The 20,797-nt window shown below is 42.4% G+C and overlaps 1 protein-coding gene across 1 annotated transcript; it reads left to right on the top strand.

Annotated features, from left to right (window-relative positions):
* Nucleotides 1-21: 21 nt before the first annotated feature.
* On the top strand, nt 22-16,748 carry URB2 (URB2 ribosome biogenesis homolog; the record flags this gene model as incomplete). Its single annotated transcript, XM_083858106.1, has 9 exons — nt 22-147; nt 1,339-1,515; nt 2,755-6,118; nt 7,515-7,675; nt 8,876-8,986; nt 9,745-9,987; nt 10,370-10,460; nt 12,034-12,173; nt 16,013-16,748. The coding sequence occupies 9 exons, from the start codon at nt 22-24 to the stop codon at nt 16,208-16,210; spliced, it is 4,611 nt and encodes a 1,536-aa protein (XP_083714232.1). The 3' UTR covers nt 16,211-16,748.
* Between the last annotated feature and the right edge of the window lie 4,049 nt (nt 16,749-20,797).

The raw sequence follows: 20,797 nt of genomic DNA, 5'->3' as shown, positions 1-20,797 counted from the left end.
CTGTCCACACGTGCCGCCCACATGGCCGCCATCTACTCCGGCATTTACCTGAAGCTGAAAAGCAACAAGACTCCTTGGGAGGACAAACTCAAGCTCGCCCGGTTCGCGTGGGTGTCTCACCAGTGCGTCCTGCCTAATAAGGAGCAGGTGAGTGCTTTTTGGTGGTGAACAGTGATGAAAGGAGAAAATACCGATGGCGGATTGCTGCTGTGGATGAATCAGTTGGTAAAATCCAGATCTGGCTTCTAGCTAGCTGATAGCACTGTAAATATAGGCGCTGATTTAGGATTGTCATCAGCTCTTGTTGTCTTTGTCGTTACATGAAATGTTTTTATAACAACATATTGCAGGTAGCTTCAGCACAAAGACCTGCATTCGTGGGAGAAGGAAGAAACTTCCTTGCAGAGAGGATGGTGCCTGTGTTCTGTCCCTCAGAGACACGAGAAATCATTGTCTTTAGAGCTGTCACTGCCATTGGTATTATGTCCAGTACAGGATGCTCTGAAGTCAGATGCTTTTGGTCATAGTTAAAAATAAGAACTTCAGGACAGGAGGAATGACTATAGTTCTGTGTGTTTTCTCTGGTGCTCAGAACTTGTTGTGCCTGAGTAAAGAGCACACAGTGCATTCATGGTCTGCTGCTTGGAAGGTGGTTTTCTCTTCATGCAACCTGGTATCTCCTAAGTCTTTTGTTTTGACCCCATTTCCTGAAGGTCTGTGCAGTGTCCACTTGGGTTAGAGGTGTCTTGTCCCATTCCTCCAGCCCTGATAGTACTCTGAGGTCTGGAGTTTGCACATCTGACAGAGATCTGTGTTTCGGGTTCTTGTTATTTCAGTTACTTAGAATATTAAACTTAGCCATACACTACAACTTCAGTTTTAAAACAGTAATTAGTAGATTTCAACCTTTTCCAGTTAGCACCCATCTAAATTCCTAGGCCTGAGTTTCTAGGTACTGAGTGAAGTTAAGGATGTGAGTGGAATAGCAACTGTCAGAAAGTGAAAACCAGCTGATTCTCTGAGCACTGATTTAAAAGACTGTATTTGCTAATGTGTATCAACTGTTAGAATTAGAACGTTGTCAGATTAAAGATGTTCACTCCTGAAAGCTGTTTTGGGATGGTACATGCGAGCACAGGTCCAACATTAGGTATAGAGTGTAAGCTCTTAGGAATTGACACCTTTGGGAGCAGACTTCTCTGCTCACTCAGAGGCTAGTCTGCTTGGATGTAGCACAGTTCTCAAGGCACAAATGCTGTAACTGTGAAGAGGTACTACTTTTGTCCTGTTTTTGCTTGAGGGTTGTTAAAGATTTCTTGTTTTCTCTTCTGTTAACAGGTTTTACTCGATTGGGTAAGCCATACGTTGGTTTCCAGCTACAACAAGAGACTTAAACTGGAGGATGAATTTGTTGAAAAACTCTGGGCATATCTTGACAATATTATCCATAGTAAAAGGCTACAGGATCTCATAAAGAGTGGGAAGACTGTTGGTCTCAGTTTTGCAGTTGCACAGGTAACTATAATTGTGGATATCTGGTAAAATTCTGGATAGCAATATCTGTCTCTTACAGTACTCGACTCTTACTCATAGTGTCAGATGTTGCATGAAATATGTATTAATCTGATTGTTTGCAGGACCTATACTGAAAGCTTCTCTATTTCTGTCCTGCAGTGCAGCTTGTATTTGTAGAGCATCAAGGTTAAAAATAGCAGAATTAGTGCGTGGCCGCAAAGGCAGTGGAAATGACTGGGAAAATGACCCTTTTGGTTTTGATCAGATTGAAGTGAAGCAAGAAAAGATTGTCTTTACATGTAGAAATTGAATAATGAAGTACGGAGAATTGGTTGGATGAAATCTCTGCTTCAGAGATATTACGCAGAAATTGTGCCAAAATTAAATGTGGTCTGGGTATGAAAACCTGTCTGGATGAAGATTAGATCAGAGGTACAGGACAGGGTGGTAGAAGGTCAAATGGGAAGAATTTAAGGGTCTGTTTTAGTCTAGCAGTGTTCCAGCTGAGGAGATGAACCATCCACAATAAGGTGTAAGGAGACGGGTGAGGTTTTTAAGGAAATAGAGGCAGATTTGTAAATTGTTACTGAATTTGTTTGCAAGCATTATCTGATGATAAGAAAAGGGAGCATACAAAAAATGGATTGAAGGAGAAAATACAGTTAAAAAGCAAGGAAAATACAGATAAAGTTTGAGAAAAGGAAGAGAAACACAACAGTATTTCTCTACACATGTGTATCCCTCAAAGAGAAAAGAGAGTAGTCTTTCACATTTCAGATATCAGCACCAGAAACTGTCTCCTTTTCAAGTATAAAGATGATATTTAGTCATGGACATTCTTACTAAATAAGCTCCCTGTATCAGAGCAGGGACGTGTATTCTGTGTGGTTTTTTTGTTGTTGGGAGCATAATTTTGAGGACCATTCAAGTAGGGAAGAAATTTACCCCTACTCCATTTCTGCAGGATGAGCTACTAGTATCAAGTATGGATAGTCTTATGCTGTTGCCAGTAGGGTGCATGAGGGCTTCTTTACTCACCTGGTGCTGCAAACAAATACAAGGACAGTGGAGCTTCTAGTTTGAAACCTGGGATGTGAGAGGCCCAGCAGGAGCTGTTGGCATGTCCCCCTTGCTTGCAGCCACAGCTCACAGAAGGTGTTGCTGGTTCATTATGATGGCCTTTATCTTTGTATGCTAAATTGATTGGTTTTTGGGGTTTGTTTTTGTTTCTTTTTTCAGGTCATAAACAAAAGGTTATCGGAGGCCTGTTCTGAAAAAACACAGCAGAACATTGGCACCGTGCTGAGCTGCTCCAGTGGCATCCTTTCTACTCCTTCACTGTCCATCATTTACACAACAAAGTGTGATCTTTTGGTTGATCTCCTCAGCAAGCTGTCCAAGCTGGCATGTCAGCAGCTGGCTTCTGACGATGCTGTGGGCTCCCAGTTGTTTAGTGTCCTCCAGCTTACCTTTGCTCAGTACCTCCTGTTCCAGAGGCAGCAAACCAACCGAACACGTGTGTTTGGGCAAGTGACAAGTCACTTACTGCAGCCATGTTTGCTCCTGAGGCACTTGCTGACTGTGAGGAGCTGGACACAAGCAGATGATAACCACGTGCGTCAGCACCTGAGCAGAGAAATACGAAGCCAAATAGAAACTTTGCTGCAGGCTGGGTTATTTCAGCCTGAGCTTTTCTCATCCTACAAAGAGGAGCTGCTGCCAGAACTGCACAAGAAGAAAGGATCTTTCAAAACTCCCTTGCTACCAGTCAACACAGTGCAGACCAAGCTGGGCAGTGACTTGTGTGAACATGCCCTCCACACGGCGGTTGTGGCCAGTTCGGTATCCCTGCTGTATAAGCTCTTTCTGGACTCGTTCTGTAAGGCAGAAAACCACCTTGTGTGTTTCCACATGCTCAGCAAGCTTTTTGTCTGTCTCAGGCTCTCTGACCTGCAAGAGGAAGGGGGGAGGGATATGCTCTCCCCTATGGACTGGAGCACAGAGCTGCTTGCTTTGGAGCAGCTTCTGAGCTTGGTGCTCAGCAATGATATCTATAATGTCGCCAGCGACCGCATCCGGCACAAGGGGGTGCAGTTTGGGTTTTACCGGAAGCTAGCACAGGTGCTGCTGACACACTCCCAGCCTTCCATCCCTGCTTGGTTCAGGTGTCTCAAACTCTTGATGTCATTAAACCACCTTATAGTAGAGCCAGACCTGGATGACTTGGTGTCATCAGCTTGGATCGATGCCGATGCGTCTGAGCCACGTACAAAGAAGCCGCAGGAGAGTCTGATCAACACCATATTCCAGACTTACTCCAAGCTGAGGCAGTTCCCACGGCTCTTTGAGGTGGTGCTGACAGTCATTTGCAGGCCAGCTGTTGATGAACTGAGGCCGCCTGTCTTCTCTGCTGGCCTGACAGTCAAACTTCGTGAGTGCCTTCTTGAACTGCCACCCAACCAGATTCTGGACATTCTGTGTCTGTTTGTGGAGAAATGCCAGGCCCTTATCATTCCAGCTGTTGAGGGGTCAATTGACATGGCCTTGAAGCTGATGTCATTGTGCTCGGTGCTGCATGCTTTTCTGTTCAACATGAGGAGCCTAGATGATGTCACTCCTTCCCCTGTGGTGCTTCGCACTCAGCGTTTGATGGCAGACATACAGAACGGAATAACTCAGCCACTGATGGAGCTGCTCCAGGCTCCTAGGAGAGAGGAAGGAAAGTCAGAGCTTTGGCTAAGAAAGGCCAGTGATGCTGCCCTCCTCCTTGTTTACACTTGGGTTGAGGTAGACACTCTGTTTGGTATTAGCTGCAGTAACTATGTGTCTCCAACAGCTGAAAATGCTGTTACTGAACCTGCTGCAAGGCATTGGGGCATTTCAGCTTTTCTGCCTGCTGTGAAGGAGCAGTGCTGGAGGACAGTTACGGAACTTGCAAGTAGTTTTGCCTCCACTAGTAAATACTGCTTAGAACTACTGGCACTTCAGAAAATGAAGGTGATGTTAATGCAGACTGAAGCTGACCTGCAGGCCTTGCAGCATGCTGCAGCTTTCATCCTGGAGTCTGGAAGATCCACCGTGAGCAAAGAAGAATCTGAGCCGTGGGATGGAGATATCAGCACGGTAACTGAACTTAACTACCCCACTGCACACTGGCACCTCATCATGTCCAACCTGACTATCCTGTTGCCATATATTTCCTTAAAAGATGTAGAGTACATTGCAAATGTGCTCCTAGAGACGTTGATGTTGTCCAAACCTCAGGAAGCTGCCACAGACCAGGAGCCTTCCATCAGCATTGGAAAGATATCCTTTGGTTTGATCCACAGCTCTCTTCTACCAGAAATGAAGGTCCTGCACTGTGCTTTTATGACCTGTCTTATTCACCAGTTTGCTATGGTGCTGCCCACTGCTACCAGGGATTCAGTAGATCTGCCACTTCAGCAGCTGTCTGTGACTAATATTCCTTGGCATGAAGAAATTCTGGCTGCTTGCAAAACTGTTGACCTGCTGGAAGTACCATCAGAAAACAAACTGCTGAAGAATGAGCCGAGCTTGTCTTGGAAAACACTGGAGAAAGTTGCCCAATGTATAGTATTGTTAGCAAAAAATGGCTGCCCTGTCGTTCTGAAAGAACGTCAGCTACAAAGATGCCTGGATTTGCTAGAAATCGTTTCTCTCCTGAAGTTAGACAGCTTTCTTCCCTCTGATTGTACTCGGTGTTTTCTGGTACTGCTGTCCCTGCTAGTTAATACCAAGGCTAGTGTCTCTTGCAGCAAGTTGTTATTGCTGAAGGTTTTAAGCACTTGCCTCCACCTCCTGAGGTGCCTGCAAGCTGGCAGGAATGCCAACTCTGTTTTTAAGGTGTTACATGCCAGCGATGTTCTTGAGGCTGTCATGACCTCCCAGTTTACAGCTAGCAAATTCTTCACTGATGTCTTGACGGTTCCTGTTTGGGCACAGTATGTCCAGGAAGTCCAAGAGTTTTTGGAAAACTTTCTTCAGATGATTATTGAAAGAAGACAAAGTGTGAAGCTCAACTTGGAAAAGTTCATGTCTTTCCTGGTGAGCTGCAAGCCAGACACAGGTGCAGCCAAAAACAAAGACTGGAAAAACTGGAATCCTGCAGCTGAGCAGTTACTGCTCACAGCATTCACCACACTCTGTCATGTCGTCACACTGCACCTCCAGCAGCTGCCAGAAAAGAAGCTGCATTCTGTGGATGTGCTGTCTGCTCTGTTGGAACCAGTAGTTCTGCAGATGGTCAGAACTATTCAACATGGTCTTCAGGGTAACACCCCAAACCAGCTTTTGCCTGTAACATTCATACCATCTGTCACTACTCTCCTCAAAGCAGATCTGAGCCATCCTGTCAAGAAGGACTGGCAGAAGGAGCCCAGTGGGTTTTTGGAGCAGCCCCGTATTAAACTGTACCAAGAGTTTTACTCTCAGATACTGAAAGAGTTGCCCTGTGCAGGGAGTAATCTGCAGTTCCTTCAGCCTGCCTTGCAGTTCCTGACTGTCTTCTGCTCCGTGCCAGAACTGTGTCCTGGAAAAGAAACTGCAGTCATGGTTGTTTTTGCTATAAAAAAGCTTCTCTCTGGTATGAAAACTCTCTTTCTCCACCTCCTTTGCTAATTTTGTGAGTTAAAAGCCATTTAGCAAAGTATACAGCTTTTTTAAAAGTCTGTATGTGTTTACTTGTGTTAAAACAGCAGGCTATCCTTTTTTAAATGCATAACAGGAAAATTTTCAAGGGTGCAATATTGTGGTACCTGGACCACAGCCACCATCTAGTTTGGTAATGATCTTCTGATGGGTGTTAACATCTTAATAAAGTTGAGATCCTGTGTTACTCATCCCTGGTGGAACATTTTGAAAGTAACTGGAACATGGTGATATTTCTGGCAGTAGGGCTGAAGTGCAGTGTCCTGCTCATGTAATTGGTACAGTAGGCACCAGTGAAGCAGCTGATCTTCATCAGGCCAGATCTTGCAGTAAAATACTCATCTGCTTTTGTGTCTGGTAGGTGAGTTTATAGAACAGTGGAAGTTACCCAACTGTTAAGGATGCTGAACACCATGTGGTAATTCTAAAAAATTCTGTGGGATGTTGGCAGGTTGGTTCTTTTATCCTCATCAAAAAAGAGCCAGGGCTGGAGATTACATGAAAAACCTCTGCTGCCGGCTGTGGGACCTAATGGCTCCTTTATATTTCTCATTCAGAAAGGGAGACAAACACAGAGGAGGCATAACTGTTCTCTTTGACTTCTTCAGACTGTTGGAATTTGTCAGACTTATTTACTGGCATGCTCTGATGCAGTGGTCTCCAAACATTTTTGATTGCACACACCTATCATTAAAAAAACTAAGAAATTGAACATACAGCCTGAATAAAATTTACTTGTAAATTATACATGTGCTATTCTACTACGTACATTACAAAGCACACATATAGAAAAAAAAGTTTAAAAAGCATGAGATAAGGATGAAATAAACACTATTTAAAATATCTTTTTATATTTATTAAAGATATTTTACTTATAATTCCAACACCCCAGTGAATCGTCTTGTGCACACTCTGGGGTATGCACACCCTGCTTTGGGGACTACTGTTCAAATGAACTACAGTTGTGATCTCAGCGTTTGTATTGCCATTAAGTAGTCATAAAAAAAGCTTTATGCTTTTGTGATTTGTGATGGATCTCTGGCCACTATTTGTAGAAAAGACCTGTGGCTTGTTTAGCCTGCTTCCTTGGCTTGTGCAGCTGCTTTGGTGTGGTTGTTCTGTATTATTGAAAACTTTTTATTGGTATGATATACTTGAGATCATCAAGTCATTGCACTAGGGGAGAGAAAGGTAAAGAGAAAGTATTGATCCTTCTATGTATTTGTATGCTAAAAAAAAAGGTACTCCCAGAGCTGTTTTATTTTTACCTATTCTTACCTGTGGAAGTCCTTGTCTTGGAAATTGATTGCTTTTGTTTCTTGAATACACAGGTCCTGCAATTACAACCCAGGTGATCCAAAGTATGGAGATGGAGCTGACAGAGGTGCTTGTCCACGTGCTGGGAAACTGCTCTGATGAGGAGTTTTATGCCATAATGAGGCTGGTGCTGCAGGGACTGGAAGTGAAGAATATTTGGCAGCAGAAGGCTAAAGTAAGCCATCAGCTTAATGTATTGTCAACTTCCTTCTGCTGTATCTTGAAAAAAGGTTTGATTGACATTTGTTAAATACTTTTTGCTTCTTCCTGCTTTATGTTCAGTGAGCAGGTGAAATTAATTTACGTGGATAAGGGCTTGGTGACTGTGCTATGTTCTGCGTGTAAATTGAGAGGTGGAAAGGTCATGGAAACCTACTCAAAAAACTTTCTGTCCAGCTTAAGGACTCAGCAGTCTCAATTCCATGTATTGTCAACAGAAATCACACAGCTGTGGTGTTACAGGCCATGCTGAAAGTTCTTTCCTACTTGCTGCTCAGAGCTCTTGTACAGCAGACGTGGGCAGTCAGTGTTTGCTTGTGGCTTTTTTTTTACAGGGTTAAAGGCGCTTTTAGAAGTGCTGGTGTTTTTAAGTAAAATCAAAACTGCACCTGTGCTTTTGGTACTTGTTGCTCTAAAGACTACTCAGCAATAACCAGATAGCATTCAGTATCTTTTTAAATTCTGTGCCCTTCTTCAGAGCAGCTTAAGCACCATTGGTTATGTATGGAACACTTTTGGCCAAAAAAGTCAGCTGTGTGCTCCATAGGAAGCCCAGTGACTTGAGAATGACACTTGGATTAAAGTCAAGGGGTTATCCTGCCCTGTCTAATTTGCCAGAAAGAGACGCAGGGTGTGTTGCATCAATTCTTGATGCATCTTTTTGAAAGTGGATCTGGAATTCCTGAACTTCACAGATAATTCCTGCCACCTGTATGCAGCATGCAATATGCTTCTTGTATCAGTCTGTATAAACAACTAGCAAGTAAAAAAAAAATCCTGCTGCCAAAAGCAGCATTCTTAATTTATAGTGTACTGGTATCCTTGTATTGCCTCTGCTTCCCTCTGTTATCTAATGGCAGTTGTACGAGAAAGCTTTCCTTTCTTAAAAGTCATGTAAACCTTTTTGTACAGTAAGTTGATTGTGAAGCAGATGTGGTGTAAAAAACATTTGGGTCAGTGCTGCTCAGTGCATTGAATTCTGTTGAGCTGCTGCTTACTTCACAATTTCCAAAGAGAGGTATTGGTGGGAGGCCTTTCATGTGTCAAGGCTCTGGTAATGCTCAAAAGTGCCACTGGCCTTGAAAGAGCTCTTCTGTACTTGAAAGGAGCCAGTGTGCCTTGTACCTCTGAGTGATGATCTGTCTGCTTTCTGCAGGAAGTATTGTCAGCTGTTAAGCTAACCAAGTTATTGCTCAGCTGCCCATTAAGTGGAGACAAAGAGAAAGCTTTCTGGTTTGCCAGCCCACAGATAATCACAGCTTTAGCTGTAAGTATCTCTTTATTGTAACTTCATTACCTACCCCTCCTATCTGTTAGAGTCTGTAGCACTTATATCTAACATGCATAGAGGCACACACAAATGAAAACGAAACAAATTCATGCCTGATGCATCTATCCTTTCCAAAGGAAAAGATAACTGTTAGCCATGTGTTGCAGCAGAAGCCAACAGCAGCGAAACAAACCAAGTGCTTATAGAAAAAATAATTACATAAGTTCACTGAATTATGAAAAGGAAACTTAACCAAAACTAATCAAACCCAAGTTTCCTGCCCTTCATTTGTACAGCATATAAACCTAGTGATGTAGGTTTTTCTTCTCTTGGGATGATATCTCTAGGCAAGAATTTGTCAGGTTGGTTCTGCAACCTCTGGGAATCAACTGCCTGGGAATCATAAGCTTGCAGTTTCTGCCCTTTTTGATAGGTCTGCATGCATGTAACAGAGTGAACTTCATCAGTGGATTCGTGTGAAGAGGTGCAAAGAGGTGCTGGTTTTCAGGGGGCTGGGGAATAGTTGCCATTCCAGGTATGCTCACAGCAGCATTTGTTTGAGATGCGTTATATGCATCCTCACACAGGGCACAATTACATGAAAATGGCTCAGGTGCAGGAGTCTCCCTGCCAGTCCAGCTAGCACAGGTCTGGTTCCATTGTCACACCAGTCAGAGCATTAGGGTTCTCTGGTGTTCCAACACTAATGATAAGTGGCTAATGCATATCTCACTGTCTTGTTTCCTGTGTTGTAGCTGCAAACCAAAGAGGCCTGTCAGGACCAGTCACTGATTTCCATCATAGTTATACCTATTCTGGAGACTGTAGCAGCTCTGCTGAGGCAGGGAGAAAGAGTTCTCGTGAATCCACATCATGTTTCATTGGCATTCAGCATTCTTCTAACAGTCCCTCTGGATCATCTGAAGATAGAAGACTATCATGGTATCTTCATGGGGGTCCATGAAGTGCTCTTCTCTATTGTGCAGTGTCATCCAAAGGTATATCTTTGAGGGGCTGGGAGAAGGGGAAAAGGTTAGAAAGAGGAAATGTGTTAGTGATGAAATTTTTTTAATATGGTTTTGAAATATTTTGTCTTGCTGGTATGAAAGTACATTGTACTGCTTGTCATTTAAAAGGCTGGGAATCTCAAAATCACATAATTTCAGTTGCTCACCTGCTTTGCTTGTGCCTGCATTGTTGTTCTTTGGCAGTGGATTGCTTATCAACATCTGATGCTAGATTAGGAAAAAATGTTTCCTTTTTCTATGATTGATTCTAGAAGCACAAGTGGCTCAGGCTGCAGAATGAAAAGGTAATTTCTACCCGCTCCACTCCCTCTACTGTGTAATCTCAGATGTTTTTATTTCATGTCTTTTTCAGGTCCTATTGAAAGCAGCACCGTCTTTTCTGAGCAGTTTCCATCGTCTGGTTGTTTCTGTCATGCATGAAGGATGTCAGAAAGGAGACAGAGGTACCATATCTTTTCCATCTTTGCGTTATATATATACTCTAGAAGAGGAGATGCTGAACAGGACACAGTCCTCAAAACCTAGCTGTGACATTGAAACTGTCAGCCCTATCTGTCCTTTATGAAAAATTGGGGATGAGCTTTGTGGTGTTGAGGGCTTAGGAAGATAACTATGGAGCTGCATGCAGACAGCATTATTTTTTGTGGATAAGTTATTCTTCACTGACTGGCTGGCAAGTAGACAGAAGGCAGTAAGGCTTGCTGTGCCCAATTTCTGCTCTTCCTATCAACCCCTCTGTCTGCAAGCATGGTGGCTGTGAGCTCCAGTGACTCATGCTAATATGTGTGAGTTATAATCCCAAATGGATCCTACTAAATGGAATTTCTTGAGACTGGAACTACGTTTACTACAGAGCCAGGTTGTCACCATTCTGTGCGAAGTATAAGAACTCTATGTATCTGAAGCATCAGTTGGGATTAGATGATACATCTGTATGGTCAAGGATTTGGAATAAGTGTAATTAAATATCCTAAGAGGAAGGGGAAAAAACAGACTTGTTACTGGAAGTTATTAAAGAATTTACATAGTCAAAGTAGACAAATCAGAGATGTCCATGATGATTAAGATGGTCAGAACACAAGTATCCTGTCCTTAATAGTGGAGAGTTTTGAGACAAGTTGACTTCATGGCCTGAAATTGATTATATCCCAGCTTTCTGCTGATGTCCTGTGCCATGTTCAGATTTATCTCAGCTGACATATTGCCCACAGCTGCGGGCAAATGTAAGTGTATGTATTCATTGTAGAGGAATATATTAGCTGAGGCTCAGTGATAGAGGAAAAGGCATGTTAAACTGGTGCCAGATTCAGAGAATTTTCTGGTTTCTGCAGTTTTTTTACATAAAGCAGTCGTCACAGGAAGCTTACAGGTACATGGCATCCTCAAGCTGAAAATGATGCTGTTTATCTTTGCAGGATTGTTCTGGTTTTGTAACAGATAACAGGAAAGTAATTTCTGGATTTCCCTTCTCCCTTGTTTGTACTAGCTCTCTTCATTCTCTGCCTACTGAGTTAATTCTCAGCTGATCTCACCAGTCTCACTTTAGATATCTCCAGTGATGTAGCTTTTGCTGCTATATTCCACACAACAGAGCTCATCAGAAAGCTTTGTTACTATGCTGTTTCTAAGAAATGTCTTCTGATTTTCTCTGGGTAGGGAGTACAATTTTCTTGTCTCCTCGTTCTCTCCTCCACAGTGCTAGTTGGGACTGAATTGTGGAAGGGACTTTAACTGCCATTTTGAGCACTTCAACATCTATAACAAGTAATTCTTGTCTTGCAGTGCACATGAAATTGGAATCAGTATGCTCTTACAAAACAGCCATTCTAAGAGATGTATTTTGTGTGTCGTGGGATGTCTGTAGCTGTGGCTTGCCAAGAAAATTGATAAAATGGGCAAGCTGTCCTTGACCTCATGTAGTTCAAGGATCATGGAAGACTGAGTAATTCTTTGGGGTTTTTTTTCCTAATGTTTTTAAGCCTCAAATCCCAGGCTTCATCTCCCTTTGTGTTTTAGGCAACACGGATGAGTTTGAAATTATACTGAAATGTGCACACTTGGTGGAACGGATGTATACTTACATTGCTGCAGAAATGGAGGACTTCACTGTTTTTTCTGCTTTCATTGTGTCTCAGTATGTGACTGAATTGCAGAAGGTATGTTCTCATCCATCTTGAAAGTGCCATAGTATTGTGCTAGCTTTGGAATTTCTGTTCCAAAGGCAACTCTCTTAAATTTTGTAAAATTTGTGAAGTTACAGAAGTTGTTATGCCTCATGGAGATGCAGGTTTGATCTAGGATGTTATATTATGCAAGAGTTCCTGAAAATCTTTCTTACCAAACTCCTGAAAAAAAATTTTTAGAGGGCTGTGGGTTTTTTCTTTTAAGGTAAAACAATGCAGTGGCCAGGGCCAGGTACAAAGCTGCTTTGCTTTAGTACCATGTTGGGTGTTGCTTTTTTTCTTAGAATCATAGAATGGTTTGGGTTGAAAGGTTGAAAGATAGCCTTTAAAAGTCATGTAGTCCAACTCCTCTACAATGAGCCAGGATATCTTGGCTAGATCAGGTTGCTCACAGCCACATCCAACCTGGCCTTGAATGTTTCCATGGATGAAGTATCCTCCATGTCTCCGGGCAACCTGTTCCAGAGTTTTGCCACCATCATTAAAATAATGTTAAAAATGTCTTCCTCATACATCTGGTAGTAAAGTTTATCTCCCAAATAGTCTCAGTCCAGGACTGATAGCAGTTAAGGCTCCATCTGGCAAACTAATGGTGGAATATTCTCCTGGAAAATATCTTTTAATATGGTCTAAATGATTAGGTGAATGGAAAAAATGTTACCAAGGGAAGAATTGTTAGCTTTTCAGTAATTCTCCTTCTGTACCAAAGATATCATTCTGATCCTTACTGAAAGGAACTATTTCTGCTCTTATGGATGCCAGAGCCAGATCAATATTTTCTGTCATACAGAGGTAACTTCAGCTTGTCATTTTCTTCAGCCCAATATATTGAGATTTCACCAGGGTTTGAATGCTGCTTGAGGTGCAAGTACGCGCAAACTGATAACTGATAATTTGTGGTTCTGGCCTGGGCATGGATTGAAATACAGAAAGGAAATTTAATCTTTGTTTTTAGGCCCTCTCACAAGAAAAAAAAAAAAAAAAAAAAAAAAAAAAAAAAAAAAAAACAAAAAACCCACAAACAAACAAACAAAAAACCCCCCAAAAAACCCCCCTGGTGCTATGTTTCTGAAGGATTGTTGTGTAACCAGTGTAACTAACCATGAAGGTTATTACAGAGGTTAAACTTTGCTGCCTTCTCTGTCACCTGTCTTTTTTCTGTCTTTTTTTTTTTTTCAAGGGGGGTAGGGGAGCAAAACAGTGAGAGATGTCAGATTGTAGCCATATTATTTGGTGTTCTTGGTTAGTTGGTTATTGTTTACATCGTGAACATAGTAGATGTAGGGAAAGTTGCTGTAAAGTCAGCTTCTGTTTCCTTTAACCATCTGTGAATTCTGTAATCTGGTCATCACTGAATGTAAGTCTGAAAGCCTGACTTGAATTATCAAACGACCTTTTTGAGTTGAAAGGACACTTGTCTCAGTATTATCAGGAGTACACAGTCTCATGAGACTTGCAGGAAAGTTTCGTGCAAGATGTTCACTGAGAAATGGAAAGTGATGGATGATAGCTGAAACCACAGATCAGTAATGTATGCATGGAACCTTTGGGTGTGGAAGGGGGAATTGGTGTAGTGAGCCACCAGACACTGTGGCAAAGGAGTGTTTTCTGTCTGACAGAGTAGATAGATCACAAGTAGGTGATGATTTATTTGCTCATTAGACTGCTGAGAATTGATGGATATCAGAGGAAAGGGGGGCCTAAGATGCCTGTCTTAAATGGGGCATGTACATATCTTTCATGTTGCTCTGCAGAGGGAGAGAAAAACTTTTAACCATTCATCTCTACTGAGTCAGGATCCGTGGCTTTCTCCCTGTGATAAGAACACCCTGAGGGTCCATCAAAGATAACTGAGAAAAACATGTTAGTAGATTTAAGTCATTGCATAGGCATCTGCACACTTAACTGGAACCCTTTTAAGGGTCTGCGAACTAGAACTGATGAAAGCTACTGGCCTAAGCAGTCACTTGCCCCTAAAGTGGTTGTGTAACAGCTCCCTCAGTGCTTCCTCTTTATACCGCAAATTATTTTGTATTAATCTAGAAAGATTCCTCACTGGAGTAGGTGGCATCTCTTTCATACTGTTGGCAGTGCTTTCTGCTTGTTGGCTGTGAGCTGTTGTTTAATTCAGCAATGGTGAAATACCTCTTCACACGTTTAATGTCTCGCATCAAGAGCTCTGTAATGCTTGACAAATTGGTTTTGCTAACTGTATAGACCATAAACCACTTACAAGTATAATTAACTGCCAGCCAGTAGTGGCAGCTGTTTAAATCTTTGGTTCTGCTTCCCATGATGTTACTGGTTTTTATAGGAAACTGCAAAGCAAGAATGGCCCAAATAAGGCATGGATCCAGATGAATTTGTGATGTGAGGAATGCATTTCCATTAACTGCAGCTCTGAGGTAGCTGCTTATCCCAAGTGGGCCATCTGGTCTGTATTGTCAATGGCTATAGTTTTCCTGTCCTTATTCTCTGCAGTCATTTCTCTGCCCTAGGAAGGGAGAACCAGCCCAGTGAATTCACTGGGAGCTGTGATGCTCAGCTGTTCTCCAACTGTATTGCACAGTGTAGGGAGAAATAACATCTGTTTTAAACGAACGAATTGATCAACTGACAGAGAAGAGAAAATTTACAACCTTTTGGACATGCAAGCTCTTCAGGGTCACAGATCTAAAGGAAGTCTTATGTGCCTTAATGCCTGCTATATGTTTTTCTCTGCTATGTTAGTGGATCTAATAAAACATATTAGCTGTTCCACATTTAGGGCAGAAAGACAGTGAGAGCCTGTCACAGTGATGAGGAGTGCACTTCATTAGCAAAAAGTTTATTAGTTGCCTAAGGAAGAAAGAAGCCTGAATGTTAATGACAGCTTTTTATGTAATTTTCATGAGGCCTGGAGTGCAAAGACTCACATCTGGAGGCATAAAGCTAATTTTGGGATTGAGCAAAGATAAGAGATGGTTCTGCAGCAAAAATAACACGATGATCCCCGAGGCCAGCACTGTCTTGGGCAGTGAAGTATTTAGCAAGTGATTTGTGAGCACAGGACAAATTTCAATTGGCCTAGAGCAGTAGAGGACTCCAGAGTCAGCACTGATGTTCCTGGTTGTTAGTGGCAGTTCTGCTGGTTGTGGGGTTGAGCAGAGGTAATGAGCAGGGTGCTGAGTCCTGAGTCATTTCTTGTATTCCTCCAACTTTCTGCATGACTTCAGGCAAGGTACCTGATTCCTGATGTTAAAACAGATTAAGGAAATACACATCTTCTGAGACTTTTGAAGGCTTCTTTTATAAAGCTTGCACATTGAAGTACTCAGAAAAAAATTGTTTGATAAATATGAAATTGTGAAGTGATAAGTTAAAATTGTTTGACTACCCAGTGTAAATGAGATAGCAGCCTAAAGGAAGTGCTCATTTGAAACTGATTTAATAGCATACAGCCTGTTGGAGACATAGAGAATCTACTGAAATGTGTAATCCAATGCAAGTATTTTAGGGGTTTTTTTTAATTACAGTTGTTGTGCTGAGGAGTGTCCGTGTCATTCCAGGATGATTAGTGTCTTTGCCACCACAGCAATGTGTATAGTACTCCTGAGGATTTTACTGCAAGAACTGTGCTTGTTTTGCAAAACATGTTTGCAGAATTCAGGAAAATACTGCACAAGTCAAAATCTTGGATTTTATCTAATGGGCTGTTCCAGATGGTCTGATGCAAAGGATAACGTTGTCAGCATTTAATGTCTACCGACTGTGGAAACAGTGTTTTCTTGTCTTTCTGTCTTCAAGTTTATGGCAATTTTTTCTTCTTGTAGGTGACTTTGCACCCAGCTGTGAAGACACATCTCACAGAAGGAATATATCACATCCTTGACCTTTGCATTGAACGGGACATCAAGTTCTTAAATGCATCACTCCCAGCAGGCGTGAGGGAGGTCTTTAAGGAGCTGTATAATGATTACAACCACTACCACAAAGCAAAAAAGCAGGGGGAGGAAAAGTACACTGCATGATGAATCCTGCCTGGTGCTGCGGGATCAGTTATGAATTGATGTTGCAGTGCTCAGAGGATGCTCATTTGCTGTTTGAGTAAGATCAAACCTGAGGAGGGTCCTAAACATGGATTGCATTTATCTCTATACACCCAGCCTTCATAATGGGAAAAAAGGGAACTGGGGAGGGAGAATGTGCTATGCTGTTGGTTCTGGTCCTGCACTGTGCCACAAACGGCAGAACTGCTGTGCCTCTGCTGACCCCTGGTGAACTCTCTTGGGAGCCTTGGGGAGCTCACTGCAATTTAGCAGCAGATGTCAGGCTTCAGGCTTTGGCACATCATGGTGCTTTCCTGTGGAAGCAATAGTCTGGTCTAAAAGCCAGTGAGGGATATAACCCCTGCTTTTGCTTACATGGTAAGCAGAATTAAAGCAGTTCAAGTGCTTATTTTTGTACCCTGTAATTTTACAATTTTTACCTGAAGAAATTTGTCAATGTTAAACAGCCATATAGTAGGTTACTGTGGAAACCTGCAGAAGTAACAGTAAAAATTTTGAAATATTGTATCTCTTTGCTTGATTGGTTTTGCTGTTGAGTCCAGCCCTGGGCAACCAGGTCTGACCTATTGAATTTCCTTCCCAACTTTATTATCCTCTGATCTCATGATAATCAAAAAGACTGACTACCTGGAGCTCTGGTCGATTTACTGTCATTAAGCAATTACACTTAGTCATCTGGGCTGTGGTCATTGTCAGTGGCACAGTACAGTTTTAGCTTGTGACAAATGTTAATTACCACTGTCATTACCTGAGACCCTTCTTGGTCTGAGCTGAGCCTTGTTAGGTTAAGAGTAAGCCCTCGACTTCTTGCAGCTCTTCTCAGCTTCTGACAGGAAGCTTTATTGTTTTATCAATAGCTCCCTTTCATTAGCTAAATGATGGAAGTTTATTTTTTTGAAAATGACACATACTAAAGATCTAAATTTTTATGTAAGTGGTAAAACACTCTTCACACATACATGTAGGGAGTAGAAAGAGCTCAATACTCTCATATGAGTATCTGCTTTAATCTATAGATAGAGGGTGAGCAGAGGGAGACTGGAATGTGGCTTACCACTTTGCTGGGTCCATCTGCCTCATAGCAAGCTCCAAAGGATGAAGTTGTCTAGGGCCAAAGACTCCATGTGGTTCAGATGAGGGAGGTGACCAAGGCTTGCTAAACTTCATCCTTTGGACTGGAGATGACCCTTGTCTCATCCTGAAAAAGCATCTTTGGAGGGCTTTGATACTGTACAAGCACTGTTCAGAAGTAACAGTGCTAATTAACGTGTTCTAGTCACAAATGCAAACCACAGTGGCATTTAGGCTGCCATGAAGCAAGTTAACTCTATCCAAGCTGGATCCTGTGCACCACTGGGCCACTTGTGTATTTTGTTTCATACGGGCCAGCAATGAGGAGTTACTTCTGCCCCACCAGGAAGTGGGACAGTGACATAAGTCCCAGAAGAGAAACATGGAAGAGCTGAGGGCATCCAAAGGGGTACCAAAGAGGGGAGGTCTCCAGAGTGGAGACAGTTAATATACTGGGAAACAAAGGGAGGTTTTGAGCACTAGGAGAGGATGTGGAAAGAACAGAAAAAAAGAGATGGGTTTGGAGTGGGGGAGGAAGGAAGTGAGGGAGGAAGGAAGTGAGGTAGCATCTCTGGCGTGTAAGTGTCAAGGCTCCCCTGATGCAGCCATATGGTGCAAGCCACACACATAGCTCAAAAGCCTCTGAGTGCAGACCAGAAGCAAGTTATTTAGCCTGTTTGGCTAAATAACGTTAGCCAAAGGAGGTAAATGAGTTGAGATCAGTTTTATTTCATTAATACTAACCTTTAAAATGTTACCAATTTTAACCTCTTGGCTTGGAAATGAAAATGTGTGACTGGCTTAGATGTACGGGGTGATGGAATTAACAAACCCCCACTTATCAAGAGCACAGTGCTTGAATGAATGAAAATCTGAAATCCTGCCACAATTAAACCTTTATTTCAAACACCCCGTGCAACTGCCACTTATCCCACAGCCCCCCTCTTTCTCCATGCAAAGCAGTGGAGTTCTGAAGCACAAAGCAGCGTTTCTGTGTAGAAGTGACAAAGGGGTTAAAAAGAAGGCTATCTTTCACTTGCTAATCCCAGGTCTTTGTCCAAGAACTGCTCCGGATTTTTTTTTAGCTAGAATAAATTAAATCACTGGCAGAGGACCACCTGCTGAGAAAGCAGGCTTTGTATTCCCGAGTGCATTCCCACGTGAGTGCAGTTTTCCTCTCTTGTCACACGATGGGGCCATCCTGCAAGGGTACAAAACACCGTCTGGAATCAGTTTTGGAGCCCTTCCTCCTAGGCTGGGTTAGTTTACAAGCTCTGAACGTCAGGAAGGTAAAGGGTTTAGAAGAAATACCATCTCAGGGGTAAAGGCCAGGAATCACGACTTTTCTTTCACTGGAGCGTTACTTTGTGCGAGCGAATCTCCAGGCCTTACAGGCTTCTGCAACAGATATTCTTGGCCAGATTTCCAATTTCCAACATCTCTTCCGAGGGCTTTTCTTGCTGCACCATGGACAAAAATTTCTCCTGTAGGCAGAATTTGGAGGCTGGGATCTCAGGGTTCTGCTGGCTGTGCCACTGGCTCAGCCTGTGTCTCTGTGTGTAGTGTTTTTCCTGGTGCATGGGCAGTGCCTGAGTCTGCTATGCCAAAACTGGCTCAAATAGCAAGAAACAGGAAAGGCAAGAAGAACAGTCAAGACTAACAAAAATCACACTGGGTTTATTTACCTCTTATTTTTGTGTAGCTGCTGTGAAAATCAGCTGATTTTTCTACTTACCTGGTGGTGGGGCTTTAATACTTGATTTACCTTGCAATCAAAAACGATGATGGTTTAAGACGTTAGACATTGTGTTACTTATTCAAAAACTATTTTTCCTGATACCTTTTGGGAAGAGACTATGTACTGAGTGCTAGGCTTGAAATTAATCAGTAGCTTCCTATTTGTTTACTTGATGCAGTTCTGGAGCTTCTGGATAACAGAAGGCTGCTTCCAAAGCTGGCTTTATGGGTTAAAACATAATAATATGAATAAAGGAGTACTTTGAGTAATTTCTATTCCATTATTACTGAACTGTTAAACATCTCCAGTGACACAGTTTGCTGATGATATTGAACTGAGTGGGGAAGTGAACACTTGGGACAGGAGAGCCAAGCTGCAAGAAGACCTGGATAGGCTGGAAGGCAGGGCTGTGAAAAACCCTGTGAAGTTCAACAAAGACAAACAGGGTCTTGCACCTTGGAAAACATAATCCAAGAGTCCAGCACAGGCTGAGATCTGCCCATGTGGGGAGCAGTTCTGTGGAAAGGGACCTGGGAGTCCCAGTTGTGATTTATAACACAGTGGACAACAAGCTCAGTATGAGTGAACATGGGCTTCTGAGGCAAAGAAATCCAGTGGAAAACTCAATCCCATCAACGAGGGCATCACAGCAGAGAGAAAGAAGTCATTATCCCACTCTATTCAGTGCTGCTCAGGCCACACCAGGAGTAATGTGATCAATTTTATTCCCCACTATGCAAAAGAGATATGGACAGGCTGGAGAAGGTCCAGGGAAGGGCAACAATGATGATCAAAGGACAGGGAAGCTTTCTCCATGGGAGGAAAGGCTGAGACAACTGGGTTTGTTAAGCCTTGAGAAAATAAGGTTTAGAGGGAGATTTTATCATTATGTTCCTGTATATAAAGGGTGGCTACAAAGAAGATGAAGACTCCCTTTTTACAAGGAATCACATGGAAAGCACAAAGGCTAATGGTAAAACTGGGGACGTTCCAACTGGACACGAGGAAAATTTTTCACAGAGAGAACAATTGGCCATTGGAGTAATCTCCCCAGGGAAGTGGTGTATTCCTCAACATAGAACAGTTGGGGTTTTTTTTCAGCTAAATGACTGCATGATTTTTTTCAATGAGAGACATGCAAAAGTGCCACTGTAGGCAGTACTGACATTTGCTGCTGAATGATGTATTCTGCAAGCAGTCAAAATTTCCAAAAGGGAAGAGGCTCCTGTTATTGTATCTACCCAGTAATATTTATGTCACAGGCAAGCAGAAGAGAAACCTGACTTGCTATGGACCAGTCCTGATTTGTATTCACATACCTTTTTTAAAAAATACTAAAGTTTTTGCTTTTTAAAATAAACTTTAAAGTCTGGGAAATTTGTGAAAGAAAGTGTGTCCCTGTGACCTTTTCAGAAGTTCTAGTCTAGGAGAGTCCTTTAGCAAACCCGTTGGCAGTCCTTCAAGAGAATCTGGGAAGAATAAATAAACGCCCTCCAAGTGACTAAGCTATATTGCCATCCCTTTACTTCCAAAGAAGGATACTGATATTTTTGTACCTATTTCTGAAGATGTTAGCAAACAAAAATGACCAAATCAGTTTTGTCTTTTGTAGGACTCTCCTAATGCAAACATAGAGTGGCAAGAAGTACAGGCCATGGCTTTCAAGTGGTGACTGCTTGGTCCTTTCTAGTTGTAGACTTGTTTGTTTCAGGAGAGCTTCATTCTGACATGTGCTTCTG

The sequence above is a fragment of the Zosterops lateralis genome (assembly GCF_965231275.1).
Source record: "Zosterops lateralis genome assembly, chromosome: 3".
Taxonomy (NCBI): domain Eukaryota; kingdom Metazoa; phylum Chordata; class Aves; order Passeriformes; family Zosteropidae; genus Zosterops; species Zosterops lateralis.
Note: the sequence above shows the minus strand (reverse complement) of the source record. Positions and strands in the feature narration are given on the sequence as shown.